Source organism: Oncorhynchus nerka, linkage group LG14 (assembly GCF_034236695.1).
Source record: "Oncorhynchus nerka isolate Pitt River linkage group LG14, Oner_Uvic_2.0, whole genome shotgun sequence".
Taxonomy (NCBI): domain Eukaryota; kingdom Metazoa; phylum Chordata; class Actinopteri; order Salmoniformes; family Salmonidae; genus Oncorhynchus; species Oncorhynchus nerka.
In genome coordinates, this window is record NC_088409.1 from 19723810 (window position 1) to 19737534 (window position 13725).

At 46.6% G+C, this 13725-nt stretch overlaps 1 protein-coding gene across 2 annotated transcripts; it reads right to left on the reverse strand.

The window, feature by feature from the left end:
* Nucleotides 1-6357: 6357 nt before the first annotated feature.
* Nucleotides 6358-13534, reverse strand: pdp1 (pyruvate dehydrogenase phosphatase catalytic subunit 1). 2 transcript variants are annotated; one of them, XM_065027700.1, is made up of 9 exons: nt 13467-13534; nt 11212-11881; nt 10715-10882; nt 10423-10634; nt 9850-9931; nt 9649-9743; nt 9364-9532; nt 8117-8335; nt 6358-7926 (listed from the first exon to the last, which is right to left on the reverse strand). In XM_065027700.1, the coding sequence occupies exons 2-9, from the start codon at nt 11479-11481 to the stop codon at nt 7546-7548; spliced, it is 1596 nt and encodes a 531-aa protein (XP_064883772.1). In that variant the 5' UTR covers nt 11482-11881; nt 13467-13534; the 3' UTR covers nt 6358-7545. The 2 variants fall into 2 exon arrangements, with proteins under 2 accessions (XP_064883772.1, XP_029509585.2); XM_029653725.2 differs by having other exon boundaries at nt 11212-13526.
* Nucleotides 13535-13725: the final 191 nt, after the last annotated feature.

Below are 13725 nucleotides of genomic sequence, written 5' to 3' on the forward strand. Positions count from 1 at the left end.
CATACGCAGGCTAAACGACTTATTTGCTGATAAGATTTTGTTGTCATTTGAGCAGATGGTCGAGAAATATCGACTCCCAAAGCAGGACTTTTTCCGCTTCCTATAAGTAAGACATTATATTCTGGGGAGCACCACCTTAATTGGTAACCCCGATGTGTCTGTCATTGAAAGAATGCTTTTTTTCCCACAAAGGAAAATGTCTGTAAGTCTGTTTTATGATACTTTAAGGTCCTTTTCTGCTGTCAACACACAGAGGGTGAAACAAGTGTGGGAGAAAGAATTGTCTGTTACTATTGACGAAGAGATCTGGGAGGACATTTGGAGATATGCAAAAACAATATCTATATGTACCCGTACTAGAGCAATCCAATTAAGAATAATACACAGATTGCATATATCCCCAAATCGCAGACATGCTTTTAGCCCCACTTCCTCTTCCCCTCAGTGTCTTAAATGCAAAACTGATACAGGCAACCTAACACATTGTTTATGGTCATGTACCAAAATACAAAGATACTGGTCTGGTGTCCTGCAAGAAATTGAAAAGATCCTAGGGGTTGATCTAGAATTGGACCCAGTTTCTTTACTGTTAGGTGTCCCTAGTAGGCATGTTACTTCTGTCTGTAAAAGGAGGCTTTACAACATCCTTACCTTCGCAGCGAGGAAAAACATCCTTTTACAGTGGATTAGTAATAAGGTTCCTTCTATTAAAGATTGGCATAAGATACTATTTGAATGGGTGCCTCTGGAATATCTGACATGTACATTGCATTCTAAAACAGACCAGTTCTACAAAGTATGGGAACCTTATCTAAATTACCTAGAACCTGAGGTATCAGCTATTATACTGCAAGGATTCTCTTAGAATGGCGGGGATCTATGTATTTCAGAACTACACTGTACGTTCCATGTGTGGAACCTAACCTCTTGGTTTAAACTGAGCTTTTTTGTTTAAAATGTATGTATTGAGAGACGCAATGATGGTGATGGGGCGAGAGAAGCACCGAGCGGGAAGAGGAAAATGGTGTACGTATGTATGGGTGTGTATATGTGTGTGTGTGTGTGTGTATGTATGCATATGTGTGTGTATATGCATGGGTATATGTATATGTGTGTATGTATGTATGTGTATATATATGCACGTAGATATGGGTAAGTGGGGGCTGTTTTTCTTGTTTTTGTTCTGTGTGCTTTGTCTCTGTTGTTGTATCTCTTAATATGGGTGAAAATTGTGAAATTCCAATAAAAATACTGTTACAAAACTCTTTTTTCAACCAGTCCACACATTTCTTTTAAACAAACTATAGTTTTGGCAAGTCGGTTAGGACATCTACTTTGTACCTGACAAGTAATTTTTTCAACAATTGTTTACAGATTATTTCACTTATAATTCACTGTATCACAATTCCAGTGGGTCAGAAGTTTACATACACTAAATTGACTGTGCCTTTAAACAGCTTGGAAAATTCCAGAAAACTTTGTCATGGCTTTAGAAGATTCTGATAGGCTAATTGACATCATTTGAGTCAATTGGAGGTGTACCTGTGGATGTATTTCAAGGCCTACCTTCAAACGCAGTGCCTCTCTGCTTGACATCATGGGAAAATCAAAAGAAATCAGCCAAGACCTCAGAAAAAAATTGTAGACCTCCACAAGTCTGGTTCATCCTTGGGAGCAATTTCCAAATGCCTGAAGATACCACGTTCATCTGTACAAACAATAGTACGCAAGTATAAACACCATGGGACCACGCAGCCATCATACTGCTCAGGGTGGACGCGTTCTGTCTCCTAGAGATGAACGTACTTTGGTGTGCAAATCAATCCCAGAACAACAGCAAAAGACCTTGTGAAGATGCTGGAGGAAACGGGTACAAAAGTATCTATATCCACAGTAAAACGAGTCCTATGTCGACATAACCTGAAAAGCCACTCAACAAGGAAGAAGCCACTGCTCCAAAACCACTATGCCAGACTACAGTTTGCAACTGCACATGGGGACAAAGATCGTACTTTTTGGAAAAATGTCCTCTGGTCTGATGAAACAGAAATAGAACTGTTTGGCCATAATGACCATCGTTATGTTTGGAGGAGAAAGGGGCAGGCTTGCAAGCCGAAGAACACCATCCCAACCGTGAAGCACGAGGGTGGCAGCATCATGTTGTGGGGGTGCTTTGCTGCAGGAGGGACTGGTGCACTTCACAAAATAGATGGCATCATGAGGGGGGAAAATGATGTGGACATATTGAAGCAACATCTCAAGACATCAGTTAGGAAGTTTAAGCTTGGTTGCAAATGGGTCTTTCAAATGGACAATGACCCCAAGCATACTTCCAAAGTTGTGGCAAATTGGCTTAAGTCAACAAAGTCAAGGTATTGGAGTAGCCACCACAAAGCCCTGACCTCAAACCCATAGACAAATTGTGGGCAGAACTGAGAAAGGATGTGCGAGCAAGAAGGCCTACAAACCTGACTCGGTTACACCAGCTCTGTCAGGAGGAATGGGCCACAAATTCATCCAACTTATTGCGGGAAGCTGGTGGAAGGCTACCTGAAACATTTGAACCAAGTTAAACAATTAAAAGGCAATGCTACCAAATACTAATGGAGTGTATGTAAACTTCTGACCCACTGGGAATGTGATGAAAGAAATAAAAGCTGAAATAAATCATTCTCTCTACTATTATTCTGACATTTCACATTCTTAAAATAAAGTGGTGATTCTAACTGACCTAAGACAGGAATTGTGAAAAACTGAGTTTAAATGCATTTGGCTAAGGTATATGTAAACTTCCGACTTCAACTGTATGTACATATAGATAGGGGTAACGTGATTACGCAACAGGATGTATAATAGACAGTGGCAGCAGCGTATGTGGTGAGTGTGAAAGTCTCTGTGTGTGTGAGTGGCGTCAATATGCATGTGTGCGCGTGTTATATATGTGTGTATGGCTGTGTGGTTAGAGTCCAGTGTGTGTGCATAGTGTCAGTACAGGAGAGTTAGTGCAAAAAGTGTGTGTGTGTGTTGGGTTGTCAGTGTAAATATGTGTGGGTAGAGTCCAGTGTGTGTGTTGGGTTGTCAGTGTAAATATGTGTGGGTAGAGTCCAGTGTGTGTGTGTTGGGTTGTCAGTGTAAATGTGTGGGTAGAGTCCAGTGTGTGTGTGTTGGGTTGTCGGTGTAAATATGTGTGGGTAGAGTCCAGTGTGTGTGTGTTAAATATGGGTTGGGTTGTCGGTGTAAATATGTGTGGGTAGAGTCCAGTGTGTGTGTGTTGGGTTGTCGGTGTAAATATGTGTGGGTAGAGTCCAGTGTGTGTGTGTTGGGTTGTCGGTGTAAATATGTGTGGGTAGAGTCCAGTGTGTGTGTGTTGGGTTGTCGGTGTAAATATGTGTGGGTAGAGTCCAGTGTGTGTGCATAGAGTTAGTGCAAAAAAGGGTCAATGCAGGTAGTCCGTGTGTCCGTTTTACTAACTATTTAGCAGTCTTTTTTAGCAGTCTTATGGCTTGGTAGTAGAAGCTTTTCAGGGTCCTGTTGGTTCCAGACTTGGGGTACTGGTACTTCTTGCTGTGGGGTAGCAGAGAGAACAGTCCATGGCTTTTGGGCCTTCCTCTGACACCGTCTGGTATAGAGGTCCTGGATGGCAGGGAGCTCGGCCCCAATGATGTACTGGACCGTACACACTATCCTCTGTAGCGCCTTGCGGTCGGGTGCCTTGCAGTTGCCATACCAAGCGGTGATGCAGCCAGTCAAGATGCTCTCAATGATGCAGCTGTGAGGATCTGAGGGCCCGTAACAAATCTTTTCAGCCTGCTGAGGGGGTAGAGGTGATGTAGTGCCCTCTTCATAACTTTGTGTGTGTGTATGGGCCATGATAATTCTTAAGTGATGTGGACACCGAGGAACTTGAAGCTCTGGACCAGCTCCAATACAGCCACGTTGATGTGGATGGGTTGAGCTCGGCCTTCTGTTTCCTGTAGTCCACGATCAGCTCCTTTGTCTTGCTGACATTGAGGGAGAGGTTGTTGTCCTGGCACCACACGGTCAGGTCTCTGACCTCCTCCCTATAGGCTGCCTCATCATCCTCTGTGATCAGTCCTACCACCAATGCCTTGTCAGCAAACTTGATGATGGTGTTGGAGTCGTGCATGGACACGCAGTCGTGAGTGAACAGGGAGTACAGGCGCCCCATGTTGAGGGTCAGCGTGGCGGATGTGTTTTTACCGCCTAGGGGCGGCCTGTCAGTAAGTCCAGGATCCAGTTTCAGAGGGAGGTGTTCAGGGTCTTGAGCTTGGTGATGTGCTTGCAGGGGACTATGTTGTTGAATGCTGAGGTGCTGTCAATGAACAGCATTCTTACATAGGTATTACTTTTTTCCAGGTGGGTGAGGGTATTTTGGAGTGCAATAGAATTGCAATGAGGCAATTGCTTCATCTGTGGATCTGTTGGGGCGGTATGGAAACTGCAGTGGGTCCAGGTTGACCAGACTTTCAAAGCATTTCATGGCTATAGATGTGAGTGCTGCGGGGTGATAGTCATTTAGGCTTTGGCGTTCTTGCGTACAGGGACTATGGTGGTCTGCTTGAAACAAGTTGGTACAGACCGGGTCGGGGTAGGTTGAAAAGTCTTAAATCACCTCGGCTACAGAGTGTGAAATCACACAGTTGTCCAGAACAGCTGGTGCACTCATGCATGGTTCAGTGTTCCTTGCCTCGAAGCGAGCATAAAAAGCCATTTAGCATGTCTGGTAGACTTGCGACGCTGGCACATCCGTCAAGTGTCAGAGCCGGCGTAGCAGGATTCGATATTAGTCCTGTATTGATGCTTTGTCTGTTTGATGGCTCGTCTGAGGTCGTAGCGGGATATCTCCTTGAAAGCGGCATCTCTAGCCTTAACACATAACAACAACACAATCCAATAACACCAGCCTTAACACATAACACAGTCCAATAACACCAGCATAAAGAAAATAGCCCATAAAGTACCCTCCTTCCAAACACAACCTTACTTGACTTCAGAAATACACACATTATGCCAGTAAGACATGCTGAGAATTATAAACACAATACCTACTGACACACACGAACTAAACACACAAATTCCCACTATCAAAACAAGTCTATACACCCAAACGCATAGATTGATAACTAAGGACAGAAAAACCTAGGAGAATAACAATCCTGCCTCGAGGTCACTGAATCAAATAAATTAAACACGTGTCCATGCGGACGTCTCAGTCATATTTCTGCGTAAGGGATCTTCCAATAAGGTTCTCTAACTACTAGCGCCATCTAGTGACTGACAATGGACATGTTTGAGTTACTACACAGCAGAATGAGTGCAGTGTGAACATAATATGAACCAGACTGGTTACATTACATGGACCTTGCTATCCAAGTAGCCAAAAAAAGCACCACTGATTACTGATCCAACTACACAAACTAGAAGATAACTCTGTTTCAGGCAGACAGGGACACAGATTAAGCCTACTCCAGAGCTACAAAGCAATAGGGGGTTGTGGTTGGGGAGAGTGCGGAGCGAGAGGGTGAGCAGTACTCTGTACTGCCTTGGTCACTGTTGCCGCGTGTGACTAGGAGAATCTGTCAGAGAAATGACCATGACCTGAACACACACAAATACACACCAGTGTAACTTGACACCTCGCTGGCTGACCTCTGGAATGGACTCAGTCTGCCTTGACCTTCTGAGAGCACCGCGGGCACACAGTCCGGTCTGACCACATTCCAGGGGTGTGGCAGGAGAGAGTTAAAGACAGAGGCACTGCAGAACAGCACAACCAGGCAGCAATACGTGCAGACAGGCAGAACAAAATCAAACATGTGTAGTAGCCATTGTGTGTAGTCAGTGTTTTATTAAGTTTCCAAATACAAAAAAACTTTAGTCTCAAGCCCAAACAGGTCACTGGTCACTAGACACAAACAGGACACTGTACATACATACCTGTCACATCTCATATAATTGTGGATAAATAACTGTGACATATTAAAAGTTGCATAAATAACCTTCAAGTATTCAGCCAGCATCCAGACAGAGCCACCTTCAGCTTTACATTCTCTCCTCTCCTAAATATACACCACCATGAGATATACAACCTCATATGATGCACACCCTTCATCTGACCTATACAAGCCTAGAACCACACCATGGTTAGTGTCCTGCCAACAGAGACTAAGTCTGTCTCTGTTTTAGTCACTCCTGGAGGTTTGACATGAACATGACAGGAGATGGTTACAGTTCCATTCCTAATTCCATGGTTACCTCAGACAGAGACCTGACACCAGGCTAGCAATGGTTCACTAGCAATGATTCACTAGCAATGATTCACAATGATTCAAAAACTAAAAAGTTAACTTTTTAAAAACATTTTTGATAGAATACACACCATGTAAGCATGATGACGTTAGTATACCATATCCCCCCGTATGAGAGTATAATTGTCAAAAAACACGAGAGGTTCAACCACTATGTTCACACACCCCTCTTTCTCTCCTCTACAGAATACCACCACTCCTTCAGTCTGCTGTAGAATCTCTCAGACACAGTCAGCGCATAACAAACCTGATTCCTGTGGGTGAGTAGTTGTGATAGAGGTGTTAGTGCTGGATCTAAAGCCTGCACACTACGTAGCTCTACTGGTTCCTATCTTAGTGACGCCGTCTGTCTCAGAGCAATAACATCTGCATTATAGACACAGGCAGTTATTCCTCTCTAAGGTTGACAAAATAGTCAATGTTTGAAATCAGATTAAAAACATTTTAAATAAACATTATTCAAAATATAAGATAACAAGAAGTGTGCCTGGGAGCTATTGGCTGTCCGTCTGTAACAAGTATAAAGGACACTGATCCATCCAATGACAGAACAGACAGACAGAGCCCTACTATGTAACAGAAGAGCCATGCGGTAGAGCCAGGATGGAGGCCAGTTGCAGCTCTAGAGCAAGACAGATGCTGCAACTGCACAGCACAGAATCTGTGATATGAAAGAGGGAGGGATGTTTGTAGAGGAGTAGACAGGCCAGATTGAACAAACACAAAGGCTGCCACCGTATCATTACCTCAATGCTCAGACAACATAGTTATAAAGCAGCAAACTCTTTAGGCACAAAGTAAAGTTTCCTATGGGCAGAGACTGTGACAGAGCAGAGAAGCAGAATGCTGCAGGGAGGTTGATCAAAAATCCTTTAAAAAACTTCATACACACACAAGACTCAGAAAAGAGCCTACTTGTGATCAGTTTCAGCAAGCATTTCACCAATCCACATGACCAGGACTGTGTGCTCACATGTGCACATACTGTACACACACCTCTTCAATAACAGTCTTAAAATAAGGAGTCCGAAGGTAGGCAGTCCTCCCTCTGCAGGGTTAGTCCATTAACAGTATGTTTTGTGTGCGTTTGGTAAAATAAAGGTTGGAGCTTAACCATGTGTCTGTAGCAAGACCCAGTCCTCACATCAGTGTTTTTCCTCCTAGAAAGTAAACTTCCTGTTCATGTCCACGTTCCCCTCTGATAGGCTGAGCTGGCTCAGGACTCCCCCCCTTGGCGCTGGTGTCCAACCACGTGGGGGTTGAACTGTGTGATGATGATGGTGATGTCATCGCGGTACATGCGGGCCAGTTCCTCAGGCAGAGACAGCATCTTGGACAGCGTCTCGTGGTCCACTGCTCCAAACTCATTGTTGCCCACCGCGTGGCGAATCAGGTGGGTGGCAGCGTTCTGGTCCTGGAACGCTAAGGAGGCACGGGCCTTCCTCTCAGCCAGCAGCCCCTGCATCTGTCCCAGAGTGACATGGTAACCCCCCACGGTGAGCGGCTGGCGCTGGTGGACCCCCGTTAGATACTCCCCTACGATCCGGACCACCTCCTGTCGATGGAGCGTCTCCCACAGCCCGTCTGTACCCAGCACCTGCGGGAGGAGGGACAAAGACCTGTAGTTAACAAAAGGAAACTTCTAACTACAGAACTTCAGATATAGGTATGTTTTAATGGAGCGCAATGCAAGTTTCTGTTCAAGAAAAGACAACAAAGCCTTATCAATCAATCAATGAAATCATGAATTGGTCAATCAGTCAATTGACCAATCCTTTGTCTCTCACCAGGAAGCGGTCCTGAGGTCGGAGGCGGTGGTGTGTGATCTCAGGCTCGGCCGTGAGGTAGGGAGGGGTGTGGTAATTGGGGGGGATGAACTTGGTGTGTTCGTTGTCATGGAGCTGGTCTGGTCCTGACTCCAACACACCTCGCTGCAAGTCAATGCTCCACTTGAACTTCACATCTCCAAACGCACGGAACGGCATCAGCAGGCCCAACAACCGGTCCTGGCAGAGGGAGAGAAAGAGATAGAGGATATATGTTGGTTTTTACTTTATGTTTAACTGACCTGCTGTGGCACTGTTCTCTCTGTATGTGTAACGGTACTGACCTGCTGTGCCACTGTTCTCTCTGTATGTGTAACGGTACTGACCTGCTGTGCCACTGTTCTCTCTGTATGTGTAACGGTACTGACCTGCTGTGCCACTGTTCTCTCTGGATGTGTAACGGTACTGACCTGCTGTGCCACTGTTCTCTCTGGATGTGTAACGGTACTGACCTGCTGTGCCACTGTTCTCTCTGTATGTGTAACGGTACTGACCTGCTGTGCCACTGTTCTCTCTGTATGTGTAACGGTACTGACCTGCTGTGCCACTGTTCTCTCTGGATGTGTAACGGTACTGACCTGCTGTGCCACTGTTCTCTCTGTATGTGTAACGGTACTGACCTGCTGTGCCACTGTTCTCTCTGGATGTGTAACGGTACTGACCTGCTGTGCCACTGTTCTCTCTGTATGTGTAACGGTACTGACCTGCTGTGCCACTGTTCTCTCTGTATGTGTAACGGTACTGACCTGCTGTGCCACTGTTCTCTCTGTATGTGTAACGGTACTGACCTGCTGTGCCACTGTTCTCTCTGGATGTGTAACGGTACTGACCTGCTGTGCCACTGTTCTCTCTGGATGTGTAAAGGTACTGACCTGCTGTGCCACTGTTCTCTCTGGATGTGTAACGGTACTGACCTGCTGTGCCACTGTTCTCTCTGTATGTGTAACGGTACTGACCTGCTGTGCCACTGTTCTCTCTGTATGTGTAACGGTACTGACCTGCTGTGCCACTGTTCTCTCTGTATGTGTAACGGTACTGACCTGCTGTGCCACTGTTCTCTCTGTATGTGTAACGGTACTGACCTGCTGTGCCACTGTTCTCTCTGTATGTGTAACGGTACTGACCTGCTGTGCCACTGTTCTCTCTGTATGTGTAACGGTACTGACCTGCTGTGCCACTGTTCTCTCTGTATGTGTAACGGTACTGACCTGTCGTACGACAGTCTTCTTCTCAGAGGGGGGGTGCTCCCCCTGGATGCGGGCCACCTCGTTCTCATTCTGGGCGTTGTGGTCGTTGGAGAGCGTGTGAGCGCTGAACGAGCCGTCCTCCTCCTGGACCCCCAGCACCGCCCGGCCGTCGCCCGTGTTCGCTACATACCTACACAACCACAGTCAGAGGATTCAGACACTCAGTCAGAGCAGGCAGATGGAGACTAGGCAGTACTAATGGGAGCCAACAGAGAGAGATCCGTGGCTGTGGACTAGAGTACGTACAGGTCGGATCCATCGATGTGAGCTACGCAGGCAGTCGCTCCAGAGAAGGCCACTCTCAGAACCCAGTAGTGGAGGAAGGAATTGGCGTCTCCCACCTGGACAACACAACATAGGGATCAGCAGTACACATTTCTACCCAGGGCTGGATACTATGGTAACACAGAGACATCGATGGACAGGGGATAGAACACAGTCTCTCACCTGAGCCTCCAGAGACAGGTCACTGTCCAGTCTCTTAAAGGCACTCAGCAACGCCTCTCTGGGCCCTAGGCTCTCCCCTGGACTGGGAACACAATCACATACAATCAACTCCAACACTGAATAATGACCCATGTTTAATAACATTACTGATACATCCTTATTACCCCATGCCTGTTGAGGTCTATGACTTGCTGTGTGTGTTTGTATGTGTGTGTGTACCTGATGAGGTTTATGAGTTCCTGTGTGTGTGTGTACCTGCTGAGGTCTATGAGTTCATGTGAGTGTTTGTGTGTGTGTACCTGCTGAAGTCTATGAGTTCCTGTGTGTGTGTGTTTGTGTGTGTACCTGCTGAGGTCTATGAGTTTCTGTGTGTGTGTGTGTGTACCTGCTGAGGTCTATGAGTTCCTGTGTGTGTGTGTGTGTGTGTGTGTGTGTGTGTGTGTACCTGCTGAGGTCTATGAGTTCCTGTGTGTGTGTGTGTACCTGCTGAGGTCTATGAGTTCCTGTGTGTGTGTGTGTGTGTGTGTACCTGCTGAGGTCTATGAGTTCCTGTGTGTGTGTTTGTGTGTGTACCTGCTGAGGTCTATGAGTTCCTGCCAGTAGGTTCTGAGGCTGTTGAAGTACATAGTCTGTGCCTCCCTGGTGAAGTAGTCGTTGGGGTGTTTGTGCCACTGCAGGATGGGGCTGAGGGGTCTGCCTGCCTCTACTGCAGACTCCAGCTCACACAGGGTCTCATGGGGCATCAAGGACATGGCTACGTAGTAGAACAACCTCTCACTCAGCGCCTGAGAAACAGACAGGTAGATGTTTTACTGCACATTAAAACTAACTTGCAGATTATACACAATGAAAGCAGAAACTTTACCTGAGCACAGGCACAGCCCGCATGGCCGTCGAACACTCCCAGCAGCATCCCCCGCGTCTGCAGACAGGTGGCAGCGCTGCGCCGGTCCTCGATGGGTGCGTTGGCAGGCAGCTGGTTACTGTCGAACCCCATCACCGACGATACATTCTTACCATCAAACTCTGGAACCTAGAACCAAAGCACACACTCATATTCTTATGGTCTCAGCGCAATCGTGAAGCTGTACTCATTGTGTGTAAATGTGTGCATCGACCACCCCTACCTTGAAGCTGTACTCATTGTGTGTAAATGTGTGTATCGTCCGCCCCTACCTTGAAGCTGTACTCATTGTGTGTAAATGTGTGTATCGACCGCCCCTACCTTGAAGCTGTACTCATTGTGTGTAAATGTGTGTATCGTCCGCCCCTACCTTGAAGCTGTACTCGTTGTGTGTATCGTCCGCCCCTACCTTGAAGCTGTACTCGTTGTGTGTAAATGTGTGTGTCGACCGCCCCTACCTTGAAGCTGTACTCGTTGGCCTTGAGGATTGAGTTGACCTGTGGGGGGGTGAGATTGTAGCTGTGGAGGTCAGGGCTCCTCCTATAGCCACGCACGGGCATGGCTGTCGGCCATATGGGGTGGGGCTGCGACGAGGTGGGCCGGTGGGAGGTGGGGCAGCAGGGGAGCTGGCGTTGGCATGGGAACAGGGAGGAACCCCAGAGCTTCGCTCGAGGGAAGCCTCGGAACAGCTGTGATGTCACGGGCATGGTGGCTCGCTCTGGGTGCATACACTCTCAGAGCAGCGCCACACACACACACACTCTCAGAGCAGCGCCACACACACACACACTCTCAGAGCAGCGCCACACACACACACACACACACACTCTCAGAACAGCGCCACACACACACACACTCTCAGAGCAGCGCCACACACACACACACTCTCAGAGCAGCGCCACACACACACACACACACACACACACACACTCTCAGAACAGCGCCACACACACACACACTCTCAGAACAGCGCCACACACACACACACTCTCAGAACAGCGCCACACACACACTCTCAGAGCAGCGCCACACACACACACACTCTCAGAGCAGCGCCACACACACACACACTCTCAGAACAGCGCCACACACACACTCTCAGAGCAGCGCCAACACACACACACACACCTACGGGAGACACCAGGAATTGTGAGCTATGGGCAAAAATGCAGCTTGTATCATCTGTATAATTCAGTCAACACAACCACAGCTGACTATGGCATTTTGATTGTGTACACACCTCTCCTTCAGTCAGTGTACATAAATTACTGACACGTAGTAACAGAGCTCTTCACAAAGGTACCATTACAGATCAATACAAACAAAGGTGACATGCAAATAACATAACGGATCAAGACAAGCAGTTCTATCTTCCAACTGTATTTATTTTGATTGTGTGGTGAATAAGGGAGCTGGAACCAGTGACTTTGCTACAAGGAAACCTCCTGTGCAATAAAGGTCTGAGCCTCTTGGCAGAGGCTTTATTATGCTTTGAGGCAGGTTGCACTCCAACAATGGAACACTGCATTCCAGTACTAGCGGACTAGTGTGACAGACTGGCACTAGGTTGCCAGGCTGTGTTACTCCATAAAAGAGCCTTGCCCCTCTACAGGGGTCAGCCACCACTAGTTTTCTGACAGACTATATATAGTCCTGTGAAGCGGGTCTGACATTTGCTCACTCCTGAAAACCCAATCTTGTCCTACTGAACTAGATTCTCTCTAACGGCATAGGCTATCCCTCTCTCTGCCCTTTCCGCCTCCTAGATTAGGACCCCAGGGAGAGGAACTACTGTTATTGTAACAGCTAATGGGGATCCTAATAAAACATGAACAAATACAATAATTACACAATAATTAAAGGGGCAATCAGCAGTTGCTAAATTAATGATATGGACCCATTGAATCTTGAAGAATAAAATGTAGAAATGCCTCGATCTTAGTTCAACTGCCACACTCCACCAGAACCCAAAATAAAAGCTGGTTTACCTTCAATGTTTGTAAAGAAACACTATATAGCCTCAAAACATGGTTAAAACTATTATTTTGATATCATGGATGGTCAGTCCTTGCATCCATAGCTCTGTCTATGAATTTGAGAGTAGATACATTTCTCCAGTCCTATCCCTCCGCTTTTTACCGAAACAGGGTCCGTGACTTCCGTTTCTGATTGACGCTTTAATCTAGCTATTTGTAGCGAAGGGGCAATGCGTGCAGCTGCTCTGGTCGGTCGAAAGAGACCCAGGCACGGCTGAACTACACGGAACCACCGGTACTAGTTGAAATACCGCTCAAACCTCCAGTCTATGACCAGTGACCACGGCCTATCCCTGGCTAGGCCTGACTGCTACAGATTTGCCATATTGATTACAGTACAGAGTCAGTTTTCTTTGTACTTAGATGAAATCGACATCAATATTTTCAGAGTTGCCAATAGAGAATAATCCCAAATACAAGCATAATTAAAGCCAGCACATTGTTACGTATTAATTTGATGGGCCGACAAAGTCTACTCCACTGCTGGGTAGTAACGTTGTCTAGCGATGATCTAGCTATGCGTCAACGCAAACCAGTTTAAAACACCACTCCTCCTTCAGTCCTTGTACATTACGGTCACGGTAAAAGCTCACAACATATAACATAAGTTAGTTATCAATGCATTAACACATACTGCACAAAAGTAACATGCCAAACACATTTATCTAGCCACCGACCTTATTCTCAGAGTTTACTATTTCGTTTTCCTACGCTACCCACCCTCCTGCATCTCTCTCCAGCTCACAACATACTAAACGCTGATTGGCTCACCTCTCTGACAGATCTGACTGGCTTGTTAACCCTTTGCACGCTGCTGGGGGTGTGTGACAGACTTTCAAGCACCAAAATGATGTCAAGATCTCTATTCATCATGAACTATTTGCAAAATACCACCCAGTGTAGTAAAGGAACAGGTGAACGGAACCTGCTGGCTGC

What these genes read in the sequence shown, in the direction of transcription:
- pdp1 (XM_065027700.1), bottom strand. Translation starts at nt 11,481, where the DNA reads ATGCACCCAGAGCGAGCCACCATGCCCGTGACATCACAGCTGTTCCGA. An exon ending in GAACTCATAGACCTCAGCAG is followed by an intron (nt 9,932 to 10,422) that starts GTACACACACAA and finishes TTGTGTTCCCAG; the next exon opens with TCCAGGGGAGAGCCTAGGGC. An exon ending in AGAAGACTGTCGTACGACAG is followed by an intron (nt 8,336 to 9,363) that starts GTCAGTACCGTT and finishes TCCCTCTGCCAG; the next exon opens with GACCGGTTGTTGGGCCTGCT.